Below are 26,802 nucleotides of genomic sequence, written 5' to 3'. Positions count from 1 at the left end.
AAATCTAAATTTACTCATAAAGCACAATATAAACAACAGTAGTTGAACAGTGTTGTACAAAACCTTGCTAAAAAAAGACAAGAATAAATATAAACAATTTAGACCGTAATGCAATGAGGAGGAGGAGAGTACCAAAACACTGATAGGTGATAGATCCTTATAATAGGGACAGTTATAAGCCTAGGTAAAAAGACAAGTTTTTAACTTGGATTTAAATTCAGATTCTGAAGAGGTTAATCTGAGGGAAACCGGAAGACTGTTCCACAGTTTCGGCCCAATAATAGAAAAGGCACGGTCACCCTTCGACTTTAATCTGGATCTCGGGACCATCAACACTCTTTGCTCAGAAGACCTCAGAGATCTAACTGTTGAATTTGGATTTAAAAGATCACAGAAATATTCAGGAGCCATTCCACTCAGAGCTTTAAAGATTTTTTTGTGTGAAAAAGGCACACACAAAAAATTAAGTTAAATTATTAACTCAAGAGTAAATGCAAAGAGCATAATAGAGAGGAGATGTGATCAAATTTGTGGTGTGCCAGTCAGAAGTCAGGCAGCTGCATTTTGAACCATCTGAAGACGATTCATATTTGATTACTTATTCCAATATAAAGGGAGTTACAATAATCAAGCTGTGATGATTGTCGATAATGATGAACGGTAGTGTATTTAAAACTAATAAGGAGGAATACAACATTCAGCACATCCATTTTGAAATATTTTTCAATAACCAGCTTAACCAGCTTAAAGTATCCAGCAGCCAACCTCAGAGTACATTTGCATGTACTAGGAGAAGAGCTTTAAAAGTGATTTCGGTCAATCAGTTTGGTGGTTGGGCATGAGATGATGGCATCTGCGGTCAATAAGAACAATACTGCCACACTGTATTGCTGCTAAAAAACCCATCTGAAACAGATACAGAATAGGACTGGGCGATAAAACGGTATCGGTATTTATCGACGGTACACCACTATCGGTAACGATATTAAAAAAAAAAAAAGTTTGATATAGCACTCGATATTTTCATTAAAATGCGTGCGCATCGCCCATAGATCTTAAACAGCCTATCAGATGTTTTGATAAATCAGCGTGCTACCATTGACAAGCAGACAAGCAAACAACCAATAAGATCTAAACAGCCAGGTTGCGTTGCTCTCGTGTTCGGTTGCGCCACCGCATTGACATCCCAATATCTCTTACAGTTTTAGAAGTTTGTATTAATGACATGAAAGCTTTTGTGATCACATTTCTTTAATGAATAATTTGGCTCTCTTATTTGGAGCAATGTATGGCTTCTCTTAAAGTCAATAACTGATGATTGTCCATAATTATTAATACGGTTTGAAATTGAAAAGTGAAGTGCTATCAAGACTCTTAATCAGTTCAAATGCACAACTCTATAAACTACTGGAATGCAGGAAGAGATAACATTTTTTATCATTAACATTTTGTAAGTGCTAGTAACATGGCAATATGTTCACTGGACGAGACAATAATAAAACAGAGACAAAGTTCACACAGCTACCTAGATTTCACCATCTACAATGACAAAGAAATGAAACCTTCTAAACTATGATTCACCACTAGTCATAGTTTTCATCTACCAACAAATGCCTTGTCCATCGGTCCCAATACTGTGCTTGTGTACTCGAAATCATTAAAATGCTCTTATATCAATAACCGATACGACGCATTGTGTGTGCAGTGTTTGTGTCCAGACAAAGAAACAGACAACAGAACAAAGAGACATGGAGATATCAAGAGATAAATGATGTCTATAAAAGAATATTAAACATAAATATATTTACGTATAGCTGCTGTGCACGAGCTGATAAGTGAAGCAGGCTAAGTGTATTGATAGATGCACAAGCTAGTCAAACGCACATCCATTTATCACAGACAACAATGAAAAGTTATGTCAATAGCAAAGAGAGCATGCACACTTCTGTTGCATGCGCTTGATTGCTGATCGCTTAGTTGGATTACAACTAACTCTTACTAAATTACATTTTAGTTAAAGTTACGTGATTTATGTATAACGTGTGGTTCCCTAACCCTACATTATTACAGAAAAAGGTCATGTGATTACTGTGCCGCTGCACTGGAGCAGCTCTAATGTGCGCTGTAGATGAAATACGATAAACAAATTACGAGAAATATAATGAACAGTGAACAGAACAGAAGAGTATAAGAAGCTTGTACAATCAGTTTAACAGGCATAATTAAGCATGAAAATAACTGAAGGAAACATATATTTGTGAATTAAGCAAATTAATAGGATTACTTTTCTTTTGGTTTCTATAACCAATTTAAATTTTATATATATATATATATATATATATATATATATATATATATATATATATATATATATATATATATATATATATATATATATATATATATATATAAAAAAATAAAAAAATAATAATAATAATAATAATAATGCAATGAAAAAACAGCTAACGGTACTCGGTATCAGGGAGTACCAAAAACGAAAGTATCAGTATCAGACTCGTTCTGGAAAAAGTGGTATTTATGCATCCGTAATAATAATTTATTATTAATAGAATTCTTATTAATAATGAATAAAAACTTTAACAGTAGCTCAATGATATTTCAATAACATTGTTAGTAAACCAAAAGTTGTATTATGTACAATACATATGTGTATGTATCTGTGTGTCTGTGTCTGTGTGAGAGAAAGTAAAGTAATGTTGATCGTGTTTATTGGCACATGTAAACAGGCCATCAAACTGAGCAGCTGTCATGCTGGAAGAGGCTGCCAGTGGGACAGAAGACCTGGAGTTGTTTCCCTCTCTGAGACACTTGCTTTTCATGGACTGATGAGTAATAATGAATGTAGGCGCTGCTTATCACAAGCCTGCCAGCAACAGGCTGCAATATCTGCTCACGTTGCCTTCTGTGTGACTGTGAACAGTCGCCATCAAACTCCACAAGGGCAATAAACCTCAGATCAGTGTGAGAGATCTGAAAACTGTAATGTGGCGTGCAAACTCTGCCCTCACATTACAGATGGTTTACTGCTTGAATGTATCGTTTCAGAACACAAAAAAAATGCATTTTCTAGAATGATTTGGCAGGGGTCGTTGTAAAAACATTTAAAAACAAGCCCTACCATATAATCGGTGTTGGACAGTGCTGATAGGGTGTAGTCTAATTGTTGGCCAGCTTACAGTTAGTATATGCAAATTGCATGGTCTACACAAACCCGGAACAGAAAATACAAGCCAAAATGGTAGCCTTCTTGTTGTGTTCTTGATGTAAACACAAACATGTTTCTGAAGTATGTAAAGTTACACCAGGAGAATGAAGGAGAAAACAAGCTAAAAATAGTAACAGTCAGGAATCATATCACTGCTGCACTTCATCTAGTGTCGAAAAGTGACCTTTCAATTCTAAAATTAGGAACCCTGGAACTCCTCCGACAAATACCTGACAGTGGACGCAGATAAACCCTCTCTTCATGCTCACAGACACACCCCCTCAGACGTAAGTGGCATAAGTGATTATAATTATAGCCTATAGGGATTGGATGAGTCCTGTTTAATCAGAGCCTCTGGACAGTTTCCATGGCAGTAAGGGTGTGGTATGGTAACCGTCATGCAGCAAGGCATGCTTTGTTTAATCTCGGCCCACAGGTTAGTGTCTGACAGCACTGTCACTTTTGCTGAGGTAACAATGACAGGATGGGCAGAAACATAAAGCCCTCCCCTTGCCCTATTCAAAGCAGTCTTATCAATATGGGCAGGTTGATTTCACATATTTGAATCGTTACTAATTTGTATGTGACGTAATACAGCTATGATATGTCACAATGCCCCAACACTGGACCAAGCCAGAGCTGAACACACCTAGTCAAATGAAGCTCACAAAAGGATCAACTATCGGAAAACACAGGAAAAGAACAAGAATCATTTGCAGACAGCCCACTAAATAATTAGATCACCCCAAATTATATATTTTTAATGTTGTTCCAAACTTGTAAATATGTTCCAAAAACACATAAGGTGATTTTTTTTTTTTTAAGAATATCATCAGAACTTTTTAAAATAAAGTGAATGATAACTGAAGCTCACCATAAAAAGCACCATAAAGCACAAGCAACATAAATTAATGTGGTTTACATGACTTGTGCTATTTATTTATTTCTAAGTCTTGACATCATATGATTTGTGAGTGGAATACACCAACTTTAAGCCATTATTCACTGAAAAACTTGACATTCGCCCAAACTCTCATTGGCAAGGTAATGAGAATTCATGAGAGCTTATGAGAGTAATAGTGATTGCCAATTCACAAATGAACCTATCTTTTCAGTGAATTTGATTAAACAGATCATAAAAGTCAGAATTTTTTTTTTTTTTACAAATTGAACTGATCCAATTAAACTTTTCAAGTTCAACTCACTGACTCAATGATCTAGATAACAATCCACTCACAGCAAAGATTGTCAGTAAACAATTAATCTTTTAGTCACAGCTATTAAATGACTTCAGAAGATTTGGAAAATAGCACACAAGTCAAACAAACTACTTTTATTATACTTTTATGGCGCTTTTACTTCCTTTTTCTGAAGGTTGACAGCTTCAGTCCCTATTCAATGCAACTTCACTGGGTAATAAAAACAACCAGCACATTTATCAACATTTCTCCTTCTGTGCTTCATAGACTATAAAGTCAGGTTTTGAATGACATGAGGGTAAGTAAATGATGACAGAATTATTATTTTTCTGTGAACTGTTGCAATGAATTCTGAAACGTTCTAGTTAATTTAAGTCACCAAGAAAATATAATAGCATAGGACTTCTTTTGTTTTTGTTCACAAATATTAAAGTGCTTGCGGTGATGAACATGTCAGAGCTGGACTGAAAGATCTCACAACGTCACTACCTCCCAAAGACACACCTGTGAAAATACTGAACAGGTTGATCAACATGCCATGTTTTTCCACCCTTTTCACAGACATGGGCTGATCTGAAACACTGAAACTACAACAATATAGCATGATTACAGCATGCACAGGACATAAACACCTGCAAGTGGCAAATTTACCCACGGCGCACACACACACACAAAGTCTTTAATCTCTCTTCATCTTGAATTTACACATACACAGGCCAATTGTCAGCTTGTGTTTCAGTGATAGTGAGAGTTTATGCTTCACTCATGAGGGTGATTCTGCCTTTTTAAGATCAGATTATAGTTTCATTGCAACTCACCTCTGCTCTTCTTTATTTATTGGCTCTTCTCTAACTTTAATTTCTCACCTGACAGAGCGCAAAGCCAATTCATGATTTTTATTTAATATTCAATGCATTTTCACAAACAAGACATATTCATACAAGCCAGGCATGACTGTATGATAAATGTTATTAAGCTATTATGTCAACAACGTGCCCATGAATCTTTTTAAAATAGCCATTCACATTGAGTTTCATACTGACTCAGTTGAATTTAAATGACTGGTTTAGTAATACAAGCCTGTTTTACAAAAATATGTGGATATGAGACAAGAGGACAATAAGATCTGCCAAAATCACCATCTAGTGAGCCATAAACAGTGGTTGGACACATTCTGTTATAGCAAAACCACAGCTATTTTCACATTGGCGGAAGGTCAAGTTTATTACCGAACATTGTAAGTTGAGAAAACCAAAACTTACTTGACAGTCACACGTGTGGAAAAGTCTTGCAGGTCTCCTGGGTGGAAAAGTTGGGCCTCTTTTAGTCCAAACTTTGAACAGGCTTTTAGGAAGAGGTTGATGTTGTCCTGTCGACAGAGAATATGTGTCCACCTTCTGAGTTAGACAGCACTCATATGGGAATCTTTGGCACACACAGTCCAGAAATCATTGCTTCCAAAGTTCAGTCCAGTGAGCTGAAGCAGTGGGAGGAGACGAAAGAGGGCAGGTGGCAAATAAAGTGACACCACAAGAGCAAAGAATAAAGGCAGGATATCACTGATTGACCTGTGACTGTACCTGTGAGAGCAGGAGTTTGGCCTCGGGGCGGTGCAAAAGTATGACAGAGAGTGTCAAAGCCACTAGTACCCTCCCCCACACATGTACTGCACAAAACACACAAACACACACACGCACTTTCTTTTCATTCGCTCTAGACTAACCCAAACACATACCTGCATGTGCACAAACATAAACTCAAGCATACTCTCACTTTTCACACCCAGAAACCGCCACACAAATCTCTCAGCAGAATATTTGAGGAATCTTCAGGGCGGTGGATTATTTTGGAGACGAGGTTGCCATGAAACACAGGTGACAGAAACGACAAAGTATTTCCCCCAAGCAACTGTTAAAATTGCTTGGTGGGTGGGTCAGGAAATGCTTTTAATATTAAGCAAACTAAAGATCGTGTCTGTTCATTCACATACACATCTGGTATGTTGAGAAATGTAGACTATCATGGTAGTGAAGTCGTGTTATGACATTATTTCAATTAGACTTGATCAACCATCTGGATCATAGTTCAGAGCGTGCAGCCCACCCTTTCCTGCTTTCCCGCTTGCTCTGAAATAATTACAGGGTGCTTTGGCCTATATTTAAACAGCAAACATGCTTATTAGCAGATGGCAATGAGGAGCTCTACTTCTGAATCACCTCCTCGCCTGCTGTTTAAATCCTTTCCCGAGGTGCAAGGTCAAAGGTCTCACCCTGACCCTGTGTGTGGGAGTCAAAGGGTCAGTTGAAGTACGTTTTATCTGTGTTTAAAGGTGACAAATGAGATACACCACACAGAAAATGAATGTCAACATCAAGACGTCTCTTATTGTTTGTTCTGTTCCTCAACCAAATTCTCACACTCCAACAGCTTGATCAGTGTCCTTAACCTTTAACCTAGATTTATGCAAAATATCTGAGATGTGAAAAGGTCCAACTAGTCACACGTTTACCTGAATACCTGAATGCTAAATGTCTTGAAGCAGGTGGTTAGGAACAAACAGACTATTACATGTTTAACCTTTACTTGGAATTTTAAATGACCTACAATTCCTCAACAGGACATGTTGGTTAAAACACTAATATGTTTTAATAATTTTGCACAGATAGCTTTGGGACAGTGACATAATGAATCTCTAACTTTACAGCCAGTGCACATACTGTACAGTAATCCTGTCAGAAATACTCATTCAGCGATTACAACCATCAGAAAAAACTATCAAGCTTACCGTCAAACGCTTTTTTTTTTGCAACTGCTGGTTGTTGGTTTGTTGCACAGGCATTACTAGTGATATGTATGTAATCTGAGGTATGCTAAAGTTACATTTTTGTGATAAACTGTGTCAGCATAGATCAATCTCTCATATGAATCATGTTGTTTTCAGTAAACTATTATGTGAATAGGCAATAATGCTAAACGAAATTACAACACTTAGACATTATGGGTTCAATTAAAGTAAATAATAAAATATAACTGCTTAAATGCACACTTTTAAGAGCAAACAAGCCTGGTGGCCTGTGGAAAATCCTATTCAAATAATTAGTTCTGCCAATTCTCTTTTCACAGTGGTGAGACTCATTGCAAATATATCCATCCAGCTCAATTATAGGAGGGTTTATGAAGGGCTGTGCTCTACAGAGTCATCTAAACCTCAGTCCAAAGCCCTGCCAGAATGACTTTTCTAATGTGGCCGACCAGCGTGCCACACAAGAGTAGGCTTCCTCTCTTCAAATTGTTAAAAGGAGGATCAGCTATCCGGGGAAACACAAGGGTAAACCACGGCTCCGGATTTGATGGAACTATGGGAAAGTGATCCAAAGATCAACCAAAGCCAAACCTTGAGTAGAGTTTAGTGATCCAAAGCCAGAGTCGCTACACCGTCCACAAAACCAGAGATTTCCACTCTTGCACTAATGAGCCTTGATTTAACAAAATATAAAACCTCAGTATTAGAATAAAACTGCGTCTAACAAAAGCCAAGCAGCCAGAAGGAACAATAATAGTGCTGGGAAGATTTCAGAGGCTTGAATGAGCCTTTCATTCTGTGGAAAAAAATCTTTCATCAGTCATAAACATTGTTGGATAAGTGCATTATGTTCTTTTGCAACTTACGGTTTGCTGGTAGCTCAGAAACAGCTCTCTTAAGGACAAACTTTATAGGCTCAGCAGTATTTAGCAAAACTAAAATATACTCCAAACTATGTGTTTTTCTTTGCATGCCTTTGCTTAGCCTGTGCCATGTAAGCCCTCAATTGTGAGTTTAGGCTGTGCTCGATAGGTTTTGGGGTTGGAAGCATTTTATGGAAATACCGCTGTGATGCTGTTGGATATGCAGATGCTTATCTAAGCTTACCTGGGTCAAGAGTTTTAAAGGGCAATAGGAAATAAATTAGCATGTTTTGCATTGATTAGGCCAAAAAGTTTCAATAAAAACAGCTTAATTCAGGTCCATATGCCACTTGTCTATGCTCTTGCATTAAAAAGCAAGAGCATAGACCATAGCAAGAACATAGAGCATAGGTTTTTGTGCTGTCCAAGTAATATATTATATTATTTCAAAATCTAATTTCCTCTTCTCTACATGCATGTGTATGGATCGTTCATTATAGAAAATTGCAATGCTTCCTGTTTGGAAAATGGTGACAAATGATTTCTATTAAATAACAGGCAGGAGTAAATAAACTTTTTGCAATTCATGCTAAATACCCATGTACATGTCAACCATTTAGTAAATCAATCAAACTTCTTTTAAGAGTTAAAGTTCTTATCAGGATGGAATACTACAGCAAAAATCCTGTATGCATGTCAAAGTACAAACAACAACAACTTACCAAGCCAGCAATAGGTGTGGATAATCTGTTTAATTTCTTGATAATGCCAGGCTTGATCTTGTTGATCAGTCTAGAAAAAGAAAAGCAGAACAAAAAAAGTCAACACAAACAATTACATTGCGTGTCAGTTGCCAGTTTATGGCTTTCTTTACTTCTGACCATCTGGCTTCAGTTTACAAAGCCATCTAATGCCCTGAAAAAACACCAACAGCTCTGTGTGGAAACAGACATCAGTCAAAAGCCTCCAAGTAAGTCTAGTTTTGTGTGAAAAACTGGTTTGGGGAAATACACAGAAACATTGAAGTGCAAAATACAAGGCATGCGGCTGAGTGATGAGCATGAAATGATGTGCATTAAAGGGAGTGGCAGTCATTAACATTTTTATGACTTGTCTCATAGAGTGTATTTTCTCTCATTTAGTGATGCGCAATTCCTTCAGTGGTAAAAGAAAAAGTCAGTGAGTAAAAAATTACAGGACTTTCATTTTGGGTAAAAACTTTAAGGAATAACATAGCTGTCATTTTTGTAACAGGTCAATACAGGCTTTAGAATCAATATTTAATAACATGCAAAGAATAACAAAATAATGTGTAAATGTGATTGGTTGAATGCTAAATTTAACAGTAACATTTACAATTAAAGGTAAAATGTAGAATCTGATTGGTTAATGAAGCAGCGGCATGCAAAAAGTCGGGTCATAACATAGTCAGAGATGTGTGCACCTGTTTAAAATAAATGACTTTTTAAACACCAGTATCTATATACTAATATGCGGAACTAGAGCTACACAAAGCTTTTTAAAATTAGATTGGTGGCCCAAAAATGTTTTTTTTTTTTTTTTGGTTTTTTTTATAAAAAAAAAAAGTATAGATACAGTATCTAAAGAATATGTAGTGTTGGCCATTTATTCTCTGTCTGTAATCACTAAACCACATCTACCCATTCACACATCTAAGAAGTATTTGCACACTCTTTAAGCTAAAGTCAAGCCTTTGCTGTGCCGGCCCCAGCAGTAGTTTCACAGGACTCTTTGTTTAGACGTGAAATCCAGAGTGACAGTGTCCTCAGGTAATGTAGGCTTTTGTTAGCTCATGTGGAAACAGCAAAGCTAATGGCTCGGTATACAGACTGTAAGCAGGCAGCATAAGATCGCAGGAGCAGGACGATGACATTCTGCACTGGACTGTGGTAATTAGTCTGCTGAGTCATTCGACTGACACCAGCGTGTCAAACCGGCCCACGCACTGCCCCAAAACCATCCAGTCAGGTTCAGAAATGTGCTGAAATCCCTGAGCTTGCAGCATGTCACGCCCAGTCCACCTACCCAACGCTCCCTTTACATAAACAGCACAAGAGGCCCGAGAGCTGCTTCTCCTCGTGTGCCTGTCCTCTGCTCAGGTTTCTGAACCCGGCTAGAGTAGCTGGCACTATGGAACACCTCTTCCCAGCTGTCCTTTTAAATGCTCTGCCATCCATGTTGTTTTCCTCTGCTGGGCTTACTAATGCTTCCTGGGATGGAAGAGTCTCTGATTGTGACAGCAGGGTACAAATTATTTGTTTTAAAAATAGCTGCAAGGCATCATGCACGTTAAATTACATGCAGCTGGAATTAGATGCAAATTCCAAATGAAAAAGTTCAGGTAGTGTTAGCTTGCATCACATTTCAGCCAACAGGTAAAATATTGTTTCAGTGCATTATAGAAAAGTAGTTAAAGGGATAGCTCCAACATAGGCTCAAAGGAAAAATGTGCCTCTAACCACATTTTTGCAACTTTTGGCAGATTTTTTATTAATAAAGACTTATTTTTGCACGGTTCCTTGCACAATACTATGTTAAGACCTCCAACAATTTTACTATGCTGCATGATTTGTAAACTATACCATTTTGAGCTCCATATGTTTGGCTTTTATGATGTAAACTTGCTTGGTAAATTACCTGGTACTGCATTTCATTTGCAATGCAGAACACACATGTATGAGTCCAGTAAAACATGAGTGATAAAAGAGCTCAAAGTCTTGTAGAAGCAGGCTAAATGGTTACTTCAGCGCAGTCTTGACGGTGATGCATTACAAGTAATGCGAGTTAAGTAATTAGATTACTTTTTTCAAGTAACTAGTAAAATAAAGGGGCGGTCACACTACACTTTTCGTTCAATTGACTTTCACTCATACGCATACGAATGCATCAGACCGCAAACGCAAGCTCATGAGAAAAGTTTCGCATTTCACTGAGTTCCAAAGTTCAGTTCGAGTAGATTGTTTATTTTGAATGCATTACTATTTGTTATTTGTTGAATTCATGTTTATAAAAAAGTCCAGTGTGACCGCAGCTTAACACATTACTTACAAGTTACAAGTAAATTGCAAGTTACTTTTTCAAATAAGTATTGAAAGTTACTTTGTTTTCCGATTCATTGACTGAAACATCTACTGTCCCTATGTTGAGAGAAATCGGGAGTAAGTGCAAAGGCGTTGTTGTGTGTAAACATGATGGGTATTGTTGTTCTAGACTGAATGTGAGCAGGTATTTACTCATCTCACTTGCACAAATAAAAGCAGATTTGTTACTCCTCAAAATGAATAAAAACAGTGAAATGCATTGCAAACTCAGAATATTTTACAAAGCTGCAATAAATAAATAAATAAATATGTTAAATTACACAAATAAATGTATAAACCAATGCCTTTGCTACTGACCTTCGATGATCCAATTCAACCATACTAATAACCAAAATTACTTTTGCTGAAGTAAGAGTGTTGCAAATTCACGCCTGTAAAGTTAATTTCCTTCAGCCTGAGGCTTATTCATTTCACTTTTGGCCATTTGCCAAAAATATAACTTTTTAAAACTTTCTTATTAAAAAACAAACAGGCAAGCCCATCCCAGGTGAGAAAAAGTAATGCAAAATTAAAGTAACTTTAAAAAGTAACTAAGTTACTACTCCATAAAAAGTAACTAATGGCGCTTTTCCACTGCATGGTACGGTACGGCTCGGCTCATTTTGTGGCGCTTATCCACTGCATGGTACGGCTCACTTTAAATGGTACCACCTCTGTTGAGGTTCCAAGCATACTGTACCGATATTAAAAATGCGATTGGTCAGACAGAACCAAAGTCATCGGATTTGCAACACAAGACACCAAACCCGCTAGATTTAAATAGTCAGCAACAGCCACCCAAGTATTATTTGTTATTAATGTTTAAAAAAAAAAAAAAAAAAACTTGTAAAAAGAAATGGCTGAATAGTGGTGACTGGTCAGTAGACGAGGTGCAGACGTTCCTCTCGCTGGTAGCCGAGGAGCGGATCCAGCGAGAGCTGGATATGTGACCAGGAATGAAAAAGTTTTGCATCAACTTTAACGAGCAGTCTATAATCCCACCCACTTTGAAGCGGTACTAAACTGCAGTGGAAAATCAAACCGAGCCGAGCCGAATCGTACCACGAAGTGGAAAAGCAAAGCGAGCCAAACCGTACCATGCAGTGGAAAACTGCCATAAGTAACGCAGAGCGTTACTTTTTTAGGAATTAAATGCAATGCAATATTGTAACGCATTACTTTTAAAAGTAACTTTCCCCAACTCACATTTGCTTTTGTTAACACTATTGCTTAGGTTTAGAGTATGGTTTAGTTTAAGAGTTGTGTTTTTTAATATATATATATATTTTTTTAAATATGTGTATGTATGTATGCATGTATGTGTGTGTGTGTGTTTTTTTTTATTTTTTATTTTTTTTTTACTTTTTTTTGTCCACACAATGAGTCAAAGGTCAGTGGTGTCCAAAATTCTAAATTATTTGCCATTGCTTAACATTATGACACAAGCACCAATGAGGTTTGAAATTGAATAACCACTTAATTCTTGCTCTGTTGATCATTCAAAGTAATTTTGATTCAGGAGACTTCATTTAAACCAGTTTACTTTTACGTTACCTTTATGTACTTTTGGAGCTCAAAACTTTTGGACCCCATTGACTTTAATAATATGAGGAAAAAAAACAGACTTTCTTCAAAATGTTCTTACTTTGTGTTCCATAGATGAAAGAAATCATACAGTGTTGGAACAACATGAGGGTGAGTAAATGAAGACTGAATGTTCCCTATTTGAATGAACTGTCCTTTAGGACTGTTTACATTATGTTTGTGGTGCACAAAAAGTGCAACGAATATTAAAAACCATTACAAAATGATAGCCTAAGCCACAAAATTATAGCAGAATCCTTTTCATGGTTTAAGCAAGAAAACTACAGTAAAAAAAAAATAAAGAAGTATAAATAAACATAGCTTTACTTACTCACACAACAGAAGTCCATTCTCCAGAGAACTCCGGAAATTACTGCTCCCAAACTTCTTCTTAGTGACTGCCTGCGAGACAAGGACAAACACAGGAAGCACTAAGAACCAGTGAGTGGGAAGGTAGGATGTCCAGGGAAAGCAGAGGAAAGTTGTTCTTCCGAGCTTTAAGTCCAAGCGTCTAGCACACCAGTACAATAACACAGCCTCTTTTGGAGAATCGTGGGTTATTCAGTAATCAGAGCTGGAGCCCAGTGGCCAAACCACAGAGAACGAGAGCATCTGGAGGAATGTCACAGTTCTACACACAGCTTCATGCCTTTCCAATGATCTCAAACTACTCCTGCAGGATACAGAAGGCAGGCAGCCCATTGTTTTTGCTCACACACAGGGAAGCATTTATGTTGTGTTTATTCCCTCAGACTACACTGTTACAATGTGAGCCCTGTTGCTCCACACCTCATATAACATAATCTATGACTAAAGCCCTTTTTCCGATGCAAATGTTTTCAATTTCCAAGTTTAAACGCCAGTAAAAACATTTTACAGAGTTTAGCTTTCATGAGACAATGTCATTATGAGTAATACTTTATTTAGGTATGTTTTATAATATGCTACTGGTATAACATTAAATTTAAGAAATTAACTACAAACAATCAGGCCAGACATACTGTATTGTAATATCTCCAAAACAGTCTTGTTGCAAAAAGAAAGTATGCAAAAGATATGAAATCTAGAGATGTCAATAAAGGGTAACCACTTATTGATGTCTGTTGTGTAGAACAGGACATTCTTAAGCTGCTTTTACTTGGCTGCCACTCAAAAACATGGCATGTATTCAGAGGGTGTGGAGGGCCTTACATGTAAAAGGACACTGGTTATGTTGAGATCAGCATTGACTGCGAGATTTGAACCGCAATTGTTCTCTTTTAAGAAGCAGAACTTCAAAGGACACGTTATGTCTGCTGAACAAAACAAGGACAGAAATAATGTATGGACAAATATTATGATCCTATTGTACTAGATCCAGTTACACTACAAGTTACAAACTAAAGGTAGATTATTTCAAAGGGAATTTTGTATTCCATGTCACACTGATCTAAATCTTTTAAAGCTTGAGAAAAAAACCCAAGATATTCTTATAATACAGCCAAAAAGTTGTAAGTTGTCAGAATATTAAAGATCAATGTTTTTGGAATTAAATGTCAAATAGCTTCCTGTCCCCTTCATGTAGATTTATGTAACCATTACAAACCCTCACAGATATGGAGTGTAAAGAGACAAGAGGTTAATCATATATGAAGCACATTCACACAGGAGTAAACTGGTGCAGTAAACATCACTGTTCAATGACATATGAAATCCTGACCCCTGCTGTTCCTGTCATTGTAATGTCCATAATGGCTTATTGTTTTTAAACAGATCTCTGTAGCAGGTGGATAACAATTTAAGAGCTTGAACAATACATAACCAGTTTTTTTACATAACCAATAAAAAACTGAACAAAAATATGAACTATTAAATGATATACTAATTGTAAAAGGAAAAACAGAATTTATATAGCAAGAATCCATTCAATGGATCAAACGTGACAGTAATAAAATAATCTTGCAAAAAAGCATCACAATTTCCACAAAAATATTAAGCAGCACAACTGTTTTCAACAATGATGATAATAATAATAATAATAATAATAATAAATGTTTCTTGATCAGCATATTAGAATGATTTCTGAAGGATCATGTGACATATGTGAGTGATGATGATGAAAATTCAGCTTTACCATCACAAGAATAAATTACATTTTGAAATATATTAAAATATTAAATATAGACATTTAATAATATTTCCCAATATTATTGTTTTACTGTATTTCTATTAAAAAACACAAATTTGAGATTCCCTAAAGAATTCAAATTAAACAGTCTCACATCCCTTACCTCCACACATGCACCTTTTCTACCTACAAAGATCTAGTCCAAAAAAGGAGTTATTACTACAAACTATTTTTCCTTCAAGCTCACATAATGTGATTACATACCAATTTAAATAGCAGGTTTTGATAATGCAAGACATTATTTTAATTCAGCTGCACTTTTGCACACAGCGATTGTTCATTCATGAAGGAGCAATGAGGCATTCCAAGTTGTTTGGACACACGGAATGTTGCACATCGTTAATTGTGCCAAAGTGCTTTAATCCCTTTGCCCAAGTAAAGTCTGCTGAGCAAGAAGAAATATTGGGAGAAAATGCTCAACACCACATCACCAGGGTCATTTTAGGATAAAAAGAACAATCAATTAAAATCTGTAAAACATAAAAAATAAGATAAAAAATAATGACCTCATGTACAACTACAAATTTAAACTTCAAATGAGATGACCCTGATTTACCTAAACAATAATGGATGAGATATTTAACAAAACTTCTATGTAATATGATTTCACTACAATAATGATTTAGCCACAGTGGCTAATGGCAACTTTCTACACTTAGACATACCAAGCAACTTCAGAAGGGTGGCTAATTTTAGGTTTGACTTTAACAAGCTGAGAACTACCCTGGAGAAAAAACAGGAATGTCTCTGCCCACAGACCGGGTGCAAGAATGAGCACATGTGACAAACTCCAGATCGTTCAGCTGACCATGACACCCTACACACTCACACACTCAGACTCCAGCACTGCTCAGTGTGCCCTCACGCCTGACAACCCGTTAGTCATTCAGATTGGACGCTAAGTGGCACATCCCCTTCCTTTGCAGGGGAGCAATCGGCTTGGGGCTGAAACTGCCCTGCCAAGGTCCACTGCCTGTGACAATGAACCAGTGTGCATTTGTGTGAGACTGATGTCACACGGAAAGCATTTAGATTCACCCCTCATGAATTAAGAACAATATTTGTTCAGTTACAGCCAGTGCTTTGGCCCTGCCATCTCCCGCTGAGAAGGGAATTCACAAGGATAGGAAAGTCCTAATCATTTGTTCCCCAGACTAAGTGGGTTCCAGAGGGTTTGGAAGAATAAACCCAGTAAAGCGTGTGCAAACTGTTGCAGGACTACTAGTTTTTCCACTGTGAACTTGATGAAAAAATAAAATAGATCAGTTTTTTCTAAAAGGTTCTTTAAAGGATAGTTCTAGCCAAAAATGAAAATGCTGTTGTAATTTATACTCACCCTCATGTCGTTCCAAACCTGTATGTTTTTCTTTCTTTTGTGGAACACATTTTGAGAAATGTCTCACTGTTTTATGGCCAGTGGAGGTCAATGGTCACTAAATTGGTTACCAATATTTTTCAAAATATCTTCTTTTGTGTAACGAAGAAAGTCGTCCAAGTTTGGAACGACAAGAGGGTGATTGATTGAGGACATAATTTAATTTTTTGGGAGAACTATCCCTTTAATGCATCACTGTTCGTGGAATAAGATACAAAAATGCATTGTCATGTCCTCTATATGTCCATCTATATCTATATCTATATCTATATCTATATATATATATATATATAAAATGAATAAAAAGTTGTATTCGTTTAATTAATCAATATTAGATAATTATGTTATTTATAAATTTTTTGAATAATATAAGAATAAAAACCAAAGAGTATCTCCATTTTGTTGTTTTGACCATGATATGAAGTGCGACAGGGTACTAGAAATGTTGTGAGTGTGACCTTTAAAGAAAGTTTCATATGAAAGTAAACAGTGATACATTAAAGTGATCGTTCACCCCAAAATGTGAATTCTGCCCTCATTTATTCACCCTCAGCGTTTGGTAAAAGTAAATGAGAACAGAAAATTATCTCAAATTAACAGTAGGGGTTCAATCTTCAGCTGGCTGGCAGGAGTCACGTGACCTGTCAGTGGCTGGTGGCAGCTGGCAGTCTGATTCAGGCAGGTCACGTGACCTGCTAGTGGCTGGCAAGTCAGCCTTGCCAAGTTTCAGCAACCATTGATTTCTTTTGGCAGATTTTGTGTTTTGTATTCCTCCCTCTGGTGAATTACATTTATTTATTATTGTGCATCTCTTGATATGATTATGTTCTTTTACATGATTGGTGTTTTAGAGAATTTTATGGTAATTAAAATAGTCAGATAGCCCTGGTGGATCACGACCGGCTACCGAGGTTGAGCTATAACACTTTCCCAATCACACTCGCTGCAAGGAAATATATTATTTTATAATTTATATGTATTCTTATGAATACATTAATTTACACAATCGACATGTTAGAGAGGTTTATCACAAATAAAGCGGTCAAATGGCCATGATCCCTACTGGTTGGTTCCCAGTCTCATTCCAAGAAGGAATTATTTTTCACCACTCATGTTTTACACCTGTAATAAAATAGGCCAAGCTGCAAACTCCAACAAATTTGTCATGGATTCTTTAGGCCTATATGATGAGTTTCGTGTTTTATCTTTCATAGGCCTACTTTGATTCATGGAATGTTTTTCTTTTTGTGGCTTTATTATAATTGAATAAATATAAAGGTTTTGTTTCTTTCCATTTCAGATGGCACTTAGAGGCTTTTGCATCTGAACTCTTCATATATACATACATAGGCCTATATATAAAAAAACAAGATATACTCTTAGCTCATCCGCGGCTGGCTGGATTCAGCGGCCAGAGAAGCGTCAACCAGCAGGGCTATCTGACTATTTTAATTACGATAGAATTCTTTAAAACACCAATCAAAGGAACATCATCATATCAACAGATGCACAAAAATAAATTAATGTAATTCGCCAGAACTTGAGAGGGAGGAACACAAAACATAAAATCTGCCAAAAAAAAAAAAAAAAAAAAAAAAAAAAAAAAATGGTTGCTTAAACTTGCCAAGGCTAACCGCCAGCCACCAGCAGATCACGTGACCTGCCCAGACTGCCACCAGCCACTGACAGGTCACGTGACTCCTGCCAATCTTCAGCCAACTGAAGATTGAAACCCCACTCCAAACTAATCATAAACAAACAGACACTAATGTCTGATTTAGTAACCCATTCACCATCAGGTTTTTGGAGATACTTTTATACACTTATATTTCGCATGCAACACCATGTTATTTTTAGTCAGCTTTTTATAAATTCTAATCATTGTTAAAGGCGATTTCAACAGGTGTGTCTGAGTATAATTCAACATGAGTAAATTAATTCAGTGCTTTATCGTTTTAGTTACCTCATAATTTGGCAGTGTCAAGTGTCATTTTCCTGAACTATATTTATTTAAATGAGAGCACGGCACGTGTAAAAGTGAGAAGTTCTTACCTCAATCCATCTCTGTGCTTCTGAGTAAGCAGCCTCATAACCCACTGCAGACTGCGCTCGCCACTCCATCACCGGTCTTCTTAAGTGGTGAAGCTGTAAGGAAACAGGCGTCTACAATCCAAGAGCCAAGACGCGAGAGTTCTGTTCTACGGTACCGCGTCGCGTGAATATTTTTAATACTAACGTTACCTGCTTTCTTTAAAAAAAAAAGAAGTCAGCCGCTGAAACGCTTTTCTTATTCGACTACCATTTTCAGAACTATCACTCTATGCTATCGAACGTCAACGACCGTAAAGGACGCAGGATAAACTCTTAAATCTCCCCTTGTTCTTTTAGCTACTCCAGAGAAACTTTAGAGATGTGTTGTGTACTTTATACGCCCCCTAGTGCGTCAGGTTACGTTACAGGTGCCAAACTAGGACAAAGAAAACACTGGAGAAAAAACAAAAACATAAAAACTAATGTCTAAGATTTAGTTAAACACATTTACAAGTACAGAGTAAAAATATTTAAAGATCAGAAGTGCATAGCATATAAATAAAAATGGTAAATTGTAGGCTATCTAATTTAAGCATAGGATGGCGACTTTTAATCATTTTTAATACAAGTTTTGATTTAATATTTCTCATGACAATAGGCTACAATTGAAATACTTTTAGCTTATATTCATCATTTTGATTTTTAAAGTGCAAGTACATACTAGTTAATATGCAAATAAGGGATTCATTTCAGTCAGCTAGTCATTCTGACTAAATTGCAATTAAGGAATAACAAAATTATTGTCATTACGTGAGAAGACAGATCTTCCAGAAACGTGGACCTACCAGCATTTATTTTGTAATAATAACCAGCTGACCGTACATTACGCTTATTTCAAGGGTATTTGTCAAATAATTCGCAAATAAATCATCACAGCTATGTAGGAAACAAAGCTCTCTTGAATTTCCATGGACAACAGTGATTATTCAAACACGTGACCACTGAATGTGGTAGGAAAACAATTAATTGATCTTAAACATAATTAAACCTTACGTTCAAATATAAATCTGAATCAATTATTGTGGTAAACATTTTAATTTATTTTTAGATAACATTGCTGTTTTGATGGGGAAAAAGCATGGATGTAAAAACAAAATATAGAAATTAATCATTGCTTGAGTATTCACGGAGTGAACTGTTGTCACTCATAATACAGCAATGAGGCCAACATGAGATGAAAACACTGGACATTTGTTCTTTATTCTTTTAGTTGATTTTTAACTGATTTTTTGCTGTATTCTTGAGAAAACTGTATTTAGAAGTAGAACACCATATGTAGTGAAACACTGCCATCGGTCTAACACTTCTGTGAGGACAGTACATTTATTTTTGTCAAAATGTGTACATATTCATCATGAGAACTTTTATTTTAAATGGCTTCTTTTCTGGCAGAAAAACAACGCCCTTAGGTCAATTTGTATCATTAACAGATAATGCATTTCATATCATTTTGAAGAAATGAACACAAAGTATTTTAGTCAGAGTGTCAACATTCAAATACAAAATAATTTTTTATGTGCATGTACATTTCTTGATATTGGCTAATTCTAATTTGCTTCTCATTTGCCTTGTAGTCAAAACTTTCAACAAACTTTTATTTTAATCAGTCAAAATGTAACCTATACTGTATGCTAAAGTTTTAAAGTATTCAGCACTTCTGATTGATTGGCAGTTTTTCTTTCAGGTAAAATAAGAACATTTATGCTTTGGAGAGAGCCACCACAGTGAAGCGGAGCTCCTGGGGATCACGTGCCATAAACTTCTTGCAGACCTCTGCAGAATCCTGTGGATCAAACACAATTTAAACAATGCCTACAAACAAAAACAAGTTCCAAATATACAACCTTGTCAGAGAGAGTCTATACGTCTATAGAAAGTCAATGACAAACATCACACCTCAAGAAATGTGTCGTCTGTGGTTTTCCCATGAACAATTGGAAAAGGTTTACGTCCATCTGAAACACATTAACAAAACATTAACATCTGTAATAATTATGTATATAAATATGAAGTATATTTCTTTAAATAGGTGTTGATACTGTTAATCTTTACATTCTGTTTGCAGAAGTGACAAGCACCTAAAACAAAATGACAAAAATACATTAAAATGTACCTACCCAGTTCATATAAATATCCCTCAACGTTTACAAAGGCAATGAAATGCAAATCCACTTTTTCATCTAAACCTGGAGCCTATAAAGGTGAGCAGAACAAATAAGTTAGCAGGTTAGATTTTTTGGAGTAGTAACAAGACATAAAAGCAGAACTGAGATCCAACACAAAGAGAATGCTAAAGGCCTCAGAGTCAGAGAAAACAATAAGGTCATTAAGAATTAGGAAAGTCATCTCAGTCCTTTGAAAAGCCGTGAAACCAGATTGGAAGGGCTCTTAAAAGTTATAATGTAGGTGACTGCAGAAAAAAAAGTGTGGGTGTGCAATTTCAGACACATTTAAAGTGGGTCTCTTACATGTAAGACAGCAGCAATTTTCAAGTTCAAAGGAACAAAAACAAGAGATTTATTCATGGAAGATGAGGACAGTGATAAGCTGTTATAAGGTTGTCTGTTTTTAAAAAGAAACAAGGACTAACACTTCAATATTTCCAATATAGTCCGCATTTCAAAATGTCTGCAAGTACAACAAAAGAAAAACATAACATAGAACATTCAGCAATGGGATACAACTTCAAAATGTGTGTTAGATACTTGGTACTGTTTTGAATGCTGTATTAACAACTAATCAACTACTATATTTAGCAAATACCAACCTCTGTTTGTCCTTCCTGAGCGCTTGACTCATGTGTTACTCGGATACTCTGAAAACATAAAAATATCAGAGGTCAGTCAGAAGTTTTTTAAACTTCCAAAAACAAAAGTTTCAAAAACAATGTAAAATACACATTATTTATCACCTCATCTTTTTCAAGGAAAGCTGCCTTTTCTTCTGGGCTCATCTTTGCAGACTGCAGTAAAAAAGCCTTAAGGGGCGAATTCGGATCTGTAGAAGAAGAATTTCATGAACATACCATAAACAAATATATTAAACATACAAATGAACTGACTAATAATATACTTTTCAAAATAAGGGAAATCATTCTGAAAATGAGCAACTCATATACATACCAAACTCCAGATGCCTTTGATTGTTTGCCACGGCATGAATCAGCCCTATTGTACCACAAGCATTGCCGATGGTTTGTTTCATGAAGTACACATCCGAGGACACCTCTTGTCCTTGTGCCTTAATTTTTGCCTCCTCTTCCTGTCTAAAGGTTTCATACTGCATTGAGGAAAATAATTATGTTACTAAAATAAATCTACAGTAAATATCATGTTGTAAAAAATAATAATAAAAAAGAATGACAAAGATGCTTCATTCTACTGACTGATTATGAATATAGTCTTTTTTAGTGCTTTGCCAAAGAAATAATCGGAATACACTTTGTATTTTTTAATGTTTTAAATGTTGTATGTTTTTATTGTTTCAGCATGTTCATTAAAGGTGCTCTAAGCGATGTTGGGTGACGTCACTTCTTGTTGACGTTCAAAGTATTGTCAAACAAAACGGAGGCTAGCTTGACCCTCCCTCCTCCTCATCCCGTCCCCTCCCTTCCGTGCTTCCTGAAACAGTCATGAACCATTTAGAAAAACCAAACTGGATTTACCCACCTGTCCAGCAAAAACAGAGCCACCTGAATTTCGGATTGGAAGCCCTTCTGCCGGCGGTGCTCTAGCCACCTTTTGAACGCTTTTCCGATGTAAATTCGGGACTTTGCGCGTTCCTTCTTTTCCCTATTCTTTGTTCATCGGAACGTCGTCTCTTTGGTCGTGTGTCGGCCATATCAAAATTCTCAAGAATATACATTTTTAACATTAGCCGTTTGTCGTGGACATCTCTTCTCTAGCTAACTTCCGTCTTCATGCTTCTCTCTCCTCCACTCCCCACACCCCCCTTCATGTGCACGCGCACTAATCATTCTTGTCGATTATTGGCTGGAGCACTGTTTGTTATGTTTCGTGACCAAGGCTGGGCCAGTTTGTTTTTGTTACCGTTTGTGGAGCTTGGGCTGTCTACAGAGTTCAGTGTTCAGTGGACAGGCAGCTAGCGAATAGTGAGGAGATGTTTGCTGTATGTGACAAAAAATGTTTTGGCCTAAAAAATGCGTGACATCGCTTAGAGCACCTTTAATCTCCTATTTCCATCAATATAGTCATAACCTTAAACCCTGATGATCGATGATGTGACTTGTTTAACATGATCAACCCAGTTATTTTTGTATGATCAACTCTAGAAGTATTCCTTCATTCAAAAAACTTTATTTGATCTAAGACTGGAGATTGCATAGGAAAGTAAAGTAAGTGGGTAAAGTAAGTGGGTGAAAGCAATGGTACATTGTTTAATTTAGATCATCTTTACTCTTAATCTGGTGTAGTATAGCCTACCCTTGTTTAGTTCTAATTAATGCTCTTTAATGTGATGGGTGTTCTTTTATTTCTTTAATACATAGGTGTTCAGGTTCTGCCATTTTCGACATGTTACACATACAATATAAATGCTTTTCATCATACAAGATTAATGTTGGGAAAATTAAATTGGTAGATTAAGTGCTCTATTTGTGATCAATTGTCCTTTCGTTGAATAAATCACAAAAAATCCCTGCTGTGTGCACTGCCATTGATAGAGGGTAAAGTGAAAGTTGATTTACGCTAAGCCATTTGAAGCTTCTGCTTTTCAAACGAGCCACAGACCTCATTTAAATATTGTGTGAGAAACAGAAATCCAATCGGTCATCCAGATACAGAGCCCACTTAATGTGAACAAATGAAAACACGCCTTGTCCTGATTGGCTAATGATCCAATCTTTTTGATCAGATCACGGTGATTGCATGTTAATGCCTCATGTAAACACAGCCATTGTTTGTCTGAAGATGATGACTAACAACAAACTCCTGCTTGTATATACTCATATTTTGTTCTTCCTTCGTCATCTTTGCTTATTTTTTATGAAGATTTATTTTGCTTCGCTTCAGCTATGATAAAGAGACATCCATTGCATTGTGTAGGCCACTTGTTATTTGGGGGCGGAGCGATGAAGGGAGGGGTGTGTTTGTTTGGGCTGATTTCAAATACCAACAGTGTTTCTCAGAAATCACTGACTGCACCGTTAATACAAATTACTTGTAATAGCTTGCAGTTTTGTCTTATTTCTTCATTTACTGCCTAAGTAACTTTGGTAGATAGTATTGTTAATTAACGTTTGTGCATGTTTGTATGAGAGCCCAGGTTTGTATAACACATACAATTTGTCACATGTTTTGTCATGCTGAAACCTAACTGCCCAAGTCACTAACACTAATTACATAAGCACATAAAGATTAGACAGATTATCGCTTTAAACCAACAAAAAAGGTGCTCAAATCAGGAATATCATTAGACATTTGGTACAGCAAACTCAGTTATTTTGTTTATTTTGGGTCATGATAAAGAGAAAAAATTACTAAAAATCATGATGAGACTGCTCGGTTACATTTCATGCAGGTCAAGTCTTTACCAGATTCATATATATATATATATATATATATATATATATATATATATATATATATATATATATATATATATATATATATATATATATATATATATATATTATATATACACACACACACACACACACACACACACATAAGAGATGCACCAATGTATCGGCCAACAATCGGTATCGGCGATAAAAGCAATTATTTTCACGATCAGCCATCGGCCGATTGTTTAAAAACAGCCGATGATCAGTGCCGATTATATCCTGTCAATCAAAACGGTGCGGTAAAACATGACCGACTGCAACAAGAAAATCTTGTGTTGAATTTCAGGCAAGTTAATGTGACAATAACGGATTAACAGCTAAAAACAGTTACATAAAAGCAGACTCTATTTGACCCAATAAACCTGTAGGGTTGCCAGATCTGCAGTTTTTCCCTATACTAAACATTATTTGTAGCGCGCCTCTCACCCAATAAATAGCAAATAACTCCGTTCTTTGTAACTTCTAAAAAGAAACAAACGCTTGACGCTCCTAAATGTGATGTGACAGATCATTGTAGCGCCTCAGTTCAAGCAGCAGTCTATTTTTCCAATTTAAAACAAATTATATCTAGAAAAACATGCATGAATATCAGAAGGTAAGTTGAAAGTTACAGTACAACTTAAAGAAATCCAATTTCATGTCTCATGTAATCACTCAAACAGTGTTTCAACCGTGGAAATATGTCAATAAAACTTACATGTGAAGCTTGAAACTGGCTTGTGAACAATATCACTTAATGTTGCATTAACCTTAGGAAAGTCATTCGTTTGTTAGTTAGCCAATCTTTAAAAAAAAAAAAAAAAAAAAAAAAACTAGAGAGGAGCTTATTTACTGTTAATTATGTATGTATGTTTGAATAAATTTGCCATAAAAACAAGTGCTTATGAAAACTATTAATGTGTAACTGAATTGTATACAAACATTTCAGCTTTTATTTGAGTGTAAATATTATATCTGGAAATAAATAGCAGTTGAATAGCTCTGTTGTTAAAGTCTGTGTGAACCAGAAGTTGCAAACAACTTTTCTCCAGTGTTGTGACGTATTTCCCAGTGAAACGGAATATTGAACAGAGAGCAGGGTTTTACTCTAGCGCTCCTCCTCTCCATCTCTGCTCATAGCAGACTAACGGTTTGAGGGGAGTGGTTAAGCGTTTCCCAACCCAAGCCGTCAAACCTACATCATCAGAGAAGGAACGCCATTCCAAACGGGAAGTAACTTTTCAGACTTTGATTAAAGATTACGACGGCAAACAATTTTTTTCTGTGTATTAACTTTAGCACGGATTAATTTTTCACCACAAGACTAGTAATATGCGCTAACAAAGTAAATAGGGTCAATTTTGATTTCAGTTGGACTTTAATTTTAACCTCTAATATTATAGTGTACCAAATGAGAAGGTTCTCTGTATAGTTTGTATAGTTACTCTGTATAGTTATATATATATATATATATATATATATATATATATATATATATATATATATATATATATATATATATATAAAGGGAAAGAGTTGATGCCAGAAACAACCATATCCAGTTTAATGTCCACCATCATTTACAAACAGACAACTAACTATAAACACAGAGCTTGTTTACGGACATGGAGTCTACATGAGTGTAAAGTACAGTCATACCTTCTCTGTTATAGGGAAGAGCAAAAGTACAGCGCACACAGGCCTTGGCACCAAACTGAGAACTTCGGGCTCCAGACCATACACATCCCCAAACTGCCAGGTGGGTACCAAGCCAAGCTGCCGTAAAAACTTAAAAGTATAACACAACACGTAGATTAAATACAAATCATATAAGACTAGTAAAGGGGTTTGAAGTGTATGAACACACATAGACACCAAAGGGCCTACACAATCCAAAAGCATTTCTATTTAAACATGTGAATAATAAACTAATGTGGAACATAATATACATTTTACATTAGTACAAATGCAATAAAGTTACAAACAATATACCAAGCGCGGTATTATTGATAAACATAATAAATCAAAGTTGATAATTAGCTTTATCACAAGCGTGCTTTAATAAACCTGATTCATTCATTTGGCACAAGTTTTGAATCCTAGACACACCCAGATAGTCGAGACATCTACTCACTTGGTTCATAACCTGTAAAGCAGACACAGAACACAAAACAGTATCATATAAAATATGATGTAAAAGACATAAGCTGCAGCTTACCGTTCCTGCTAAAATGAACCCACGAACGATATAAAATTAAATGAACGGCGAAGGATCGTGAGATTGGGGAGAAATTCATACCTCTGGGTTAGCTTCCAGTGGTAACCAGCGCTGGCCCTCCATCTCAGATTAAGCCCCGTCTGATATCCTAAATAAAAAAAAGATGATATTGCTTCCACGAGCAATGGTGTGGACGCTTTGACAGCTGATGAGGAAGTTCAATGGAATATGTGGGCGCGCGTGGCGTGACGCGTGCGTGTGGTGTGAATTCAGCGACTGGCCTAATGTCCCAACGGAAATGCAGGCTTCAATTTCAAAATAAAAGTCTTTTATATTCGGGACAACGTGCCTTTATGCGGCATCATTCGTGTTGTAGTATCACGAAGATCTTTGATAGTCTCACCATGCGTACATGCACATCAGTTTTCTATTAAAGTCGATATTGTGGTTAAACCTTTATTCTGAAATCTTCTCTTTTTGTGCTTTGTAATTATTTTATCCTTTACTTGCTTCATCTTATTCTTTCATAAGGCTACTCTAGTTTTATGTAATGTTAGTGATATTAGCTGGTTAGCTGGTTTGTTCCTGCGTGACAGACAGCGACAGCCTACA

At 36.3% G+C, this 26,802-nt stretch overlaps 2 protein-coding genes across 21 annotated transcripts in view; both read right to left on the bottom strand.

Moving 5' to 3' along the window:
* lmo7a (LIM domain 7a) overlaps positions 1 to 18,760 on the bottom strand; it is a 51,130-nt gene extending 32,370 nt beyond the window's left edge. For all 18 annotated transcript variants that reach the window (XM_079880407.1, XM_079880417.1, XM_079880423.1 and 15 more), the window contains exons 1-4: positions 18,371 to 18,760; positions 13,108 to 13,178; positions 8,814 to 8,883; positions 5,688 to 5,794 (exon numbers count right to left, since the gene is read on the bottom strand). In XM_079880407.1, coding sequence (XP_079736533.1) covers positions 5,688 to 5,794; positions 8,814 to 8,883; positions 13,108 to 13,178; positions 18,371 to 18,439 — 317 coding nt within the window. In that variant the 5' untranslated portion in view covers positions 18,440 to 18,760. The remainder of the gene's footprint in view (positions 1 to 5,687; positions 5,795 to 8,813; positions 8,884 to 13,107; positions 13,179 to 18,370) is intronic.
* Positions 18,761 to 19,186: 426 nt separating this feature from the next.
* On the bottom strand, positions 19,187 to 26,454 carry uchl3 (ubiquitin carboxyl-terminal esterase L3 (ubiquitin thiolesterase)). 3 transcript variants are annotated; one of them, XM_079880429.1, is made up of 9 exons: positions 26,272 to 26,454; positions 26,107 to 26,118; positions 25,632 to 25,760; positions 21,532 to 21,688; positions 21,321 to 21,406; positions 21,177 to 21,224; positions 20,527 to 20,602; positions 20,306 to 20,364; positions 19,187 to 20,192 (listed from the first exon to the last, which is right to left on the bottom strand). In XM_079880429.1, the coding sequence occupies exons 1-9, from the start codon at positions 26,311 to 26,313 to the stop codon at positions 20,109 to 20,111; spliced, it is 693 nt and encodes a 230-aa protein (XP_079736555.1). In that variant the 5' UTR covers positions 26,314 to 26,454; the 3' UTR covers positions 19,187 to 20,108. The 3 variants fall into 3 exon arrangements, with proteins under 3 accessions (XP_079736555.1, XP_079736556.1, XP_079736557.1); XM_079880430.1 differs by lacking the exon at positions 26,107 to 26,118; XM_079880431.1 differs by lacking the exons at positions 26,107 to 26,118; positions 26,272 to 26,454 and adding an exon at positions 26,040 to 26,063.
* Between the last annotated feature and the right edge of the window lie 348 nt (positions 26,455 to 26,802).

Source organism: Squalius cephalus (genome assembly GCF_949319135.1).
Source record: "Squalius cephalus genome assembly, chromosome: 9".
NCBI lineage: Eukaryota > Metazoa > Chordata > Actinopteri > Cypriniformes > Leuciscidae > Squalius > Squalius cephalus.
The sequence above is the reverse complement of the archived record's forward strand: the minus strand, read 5'-3'. Positions and strand labels throughout refer to the sequence as shown.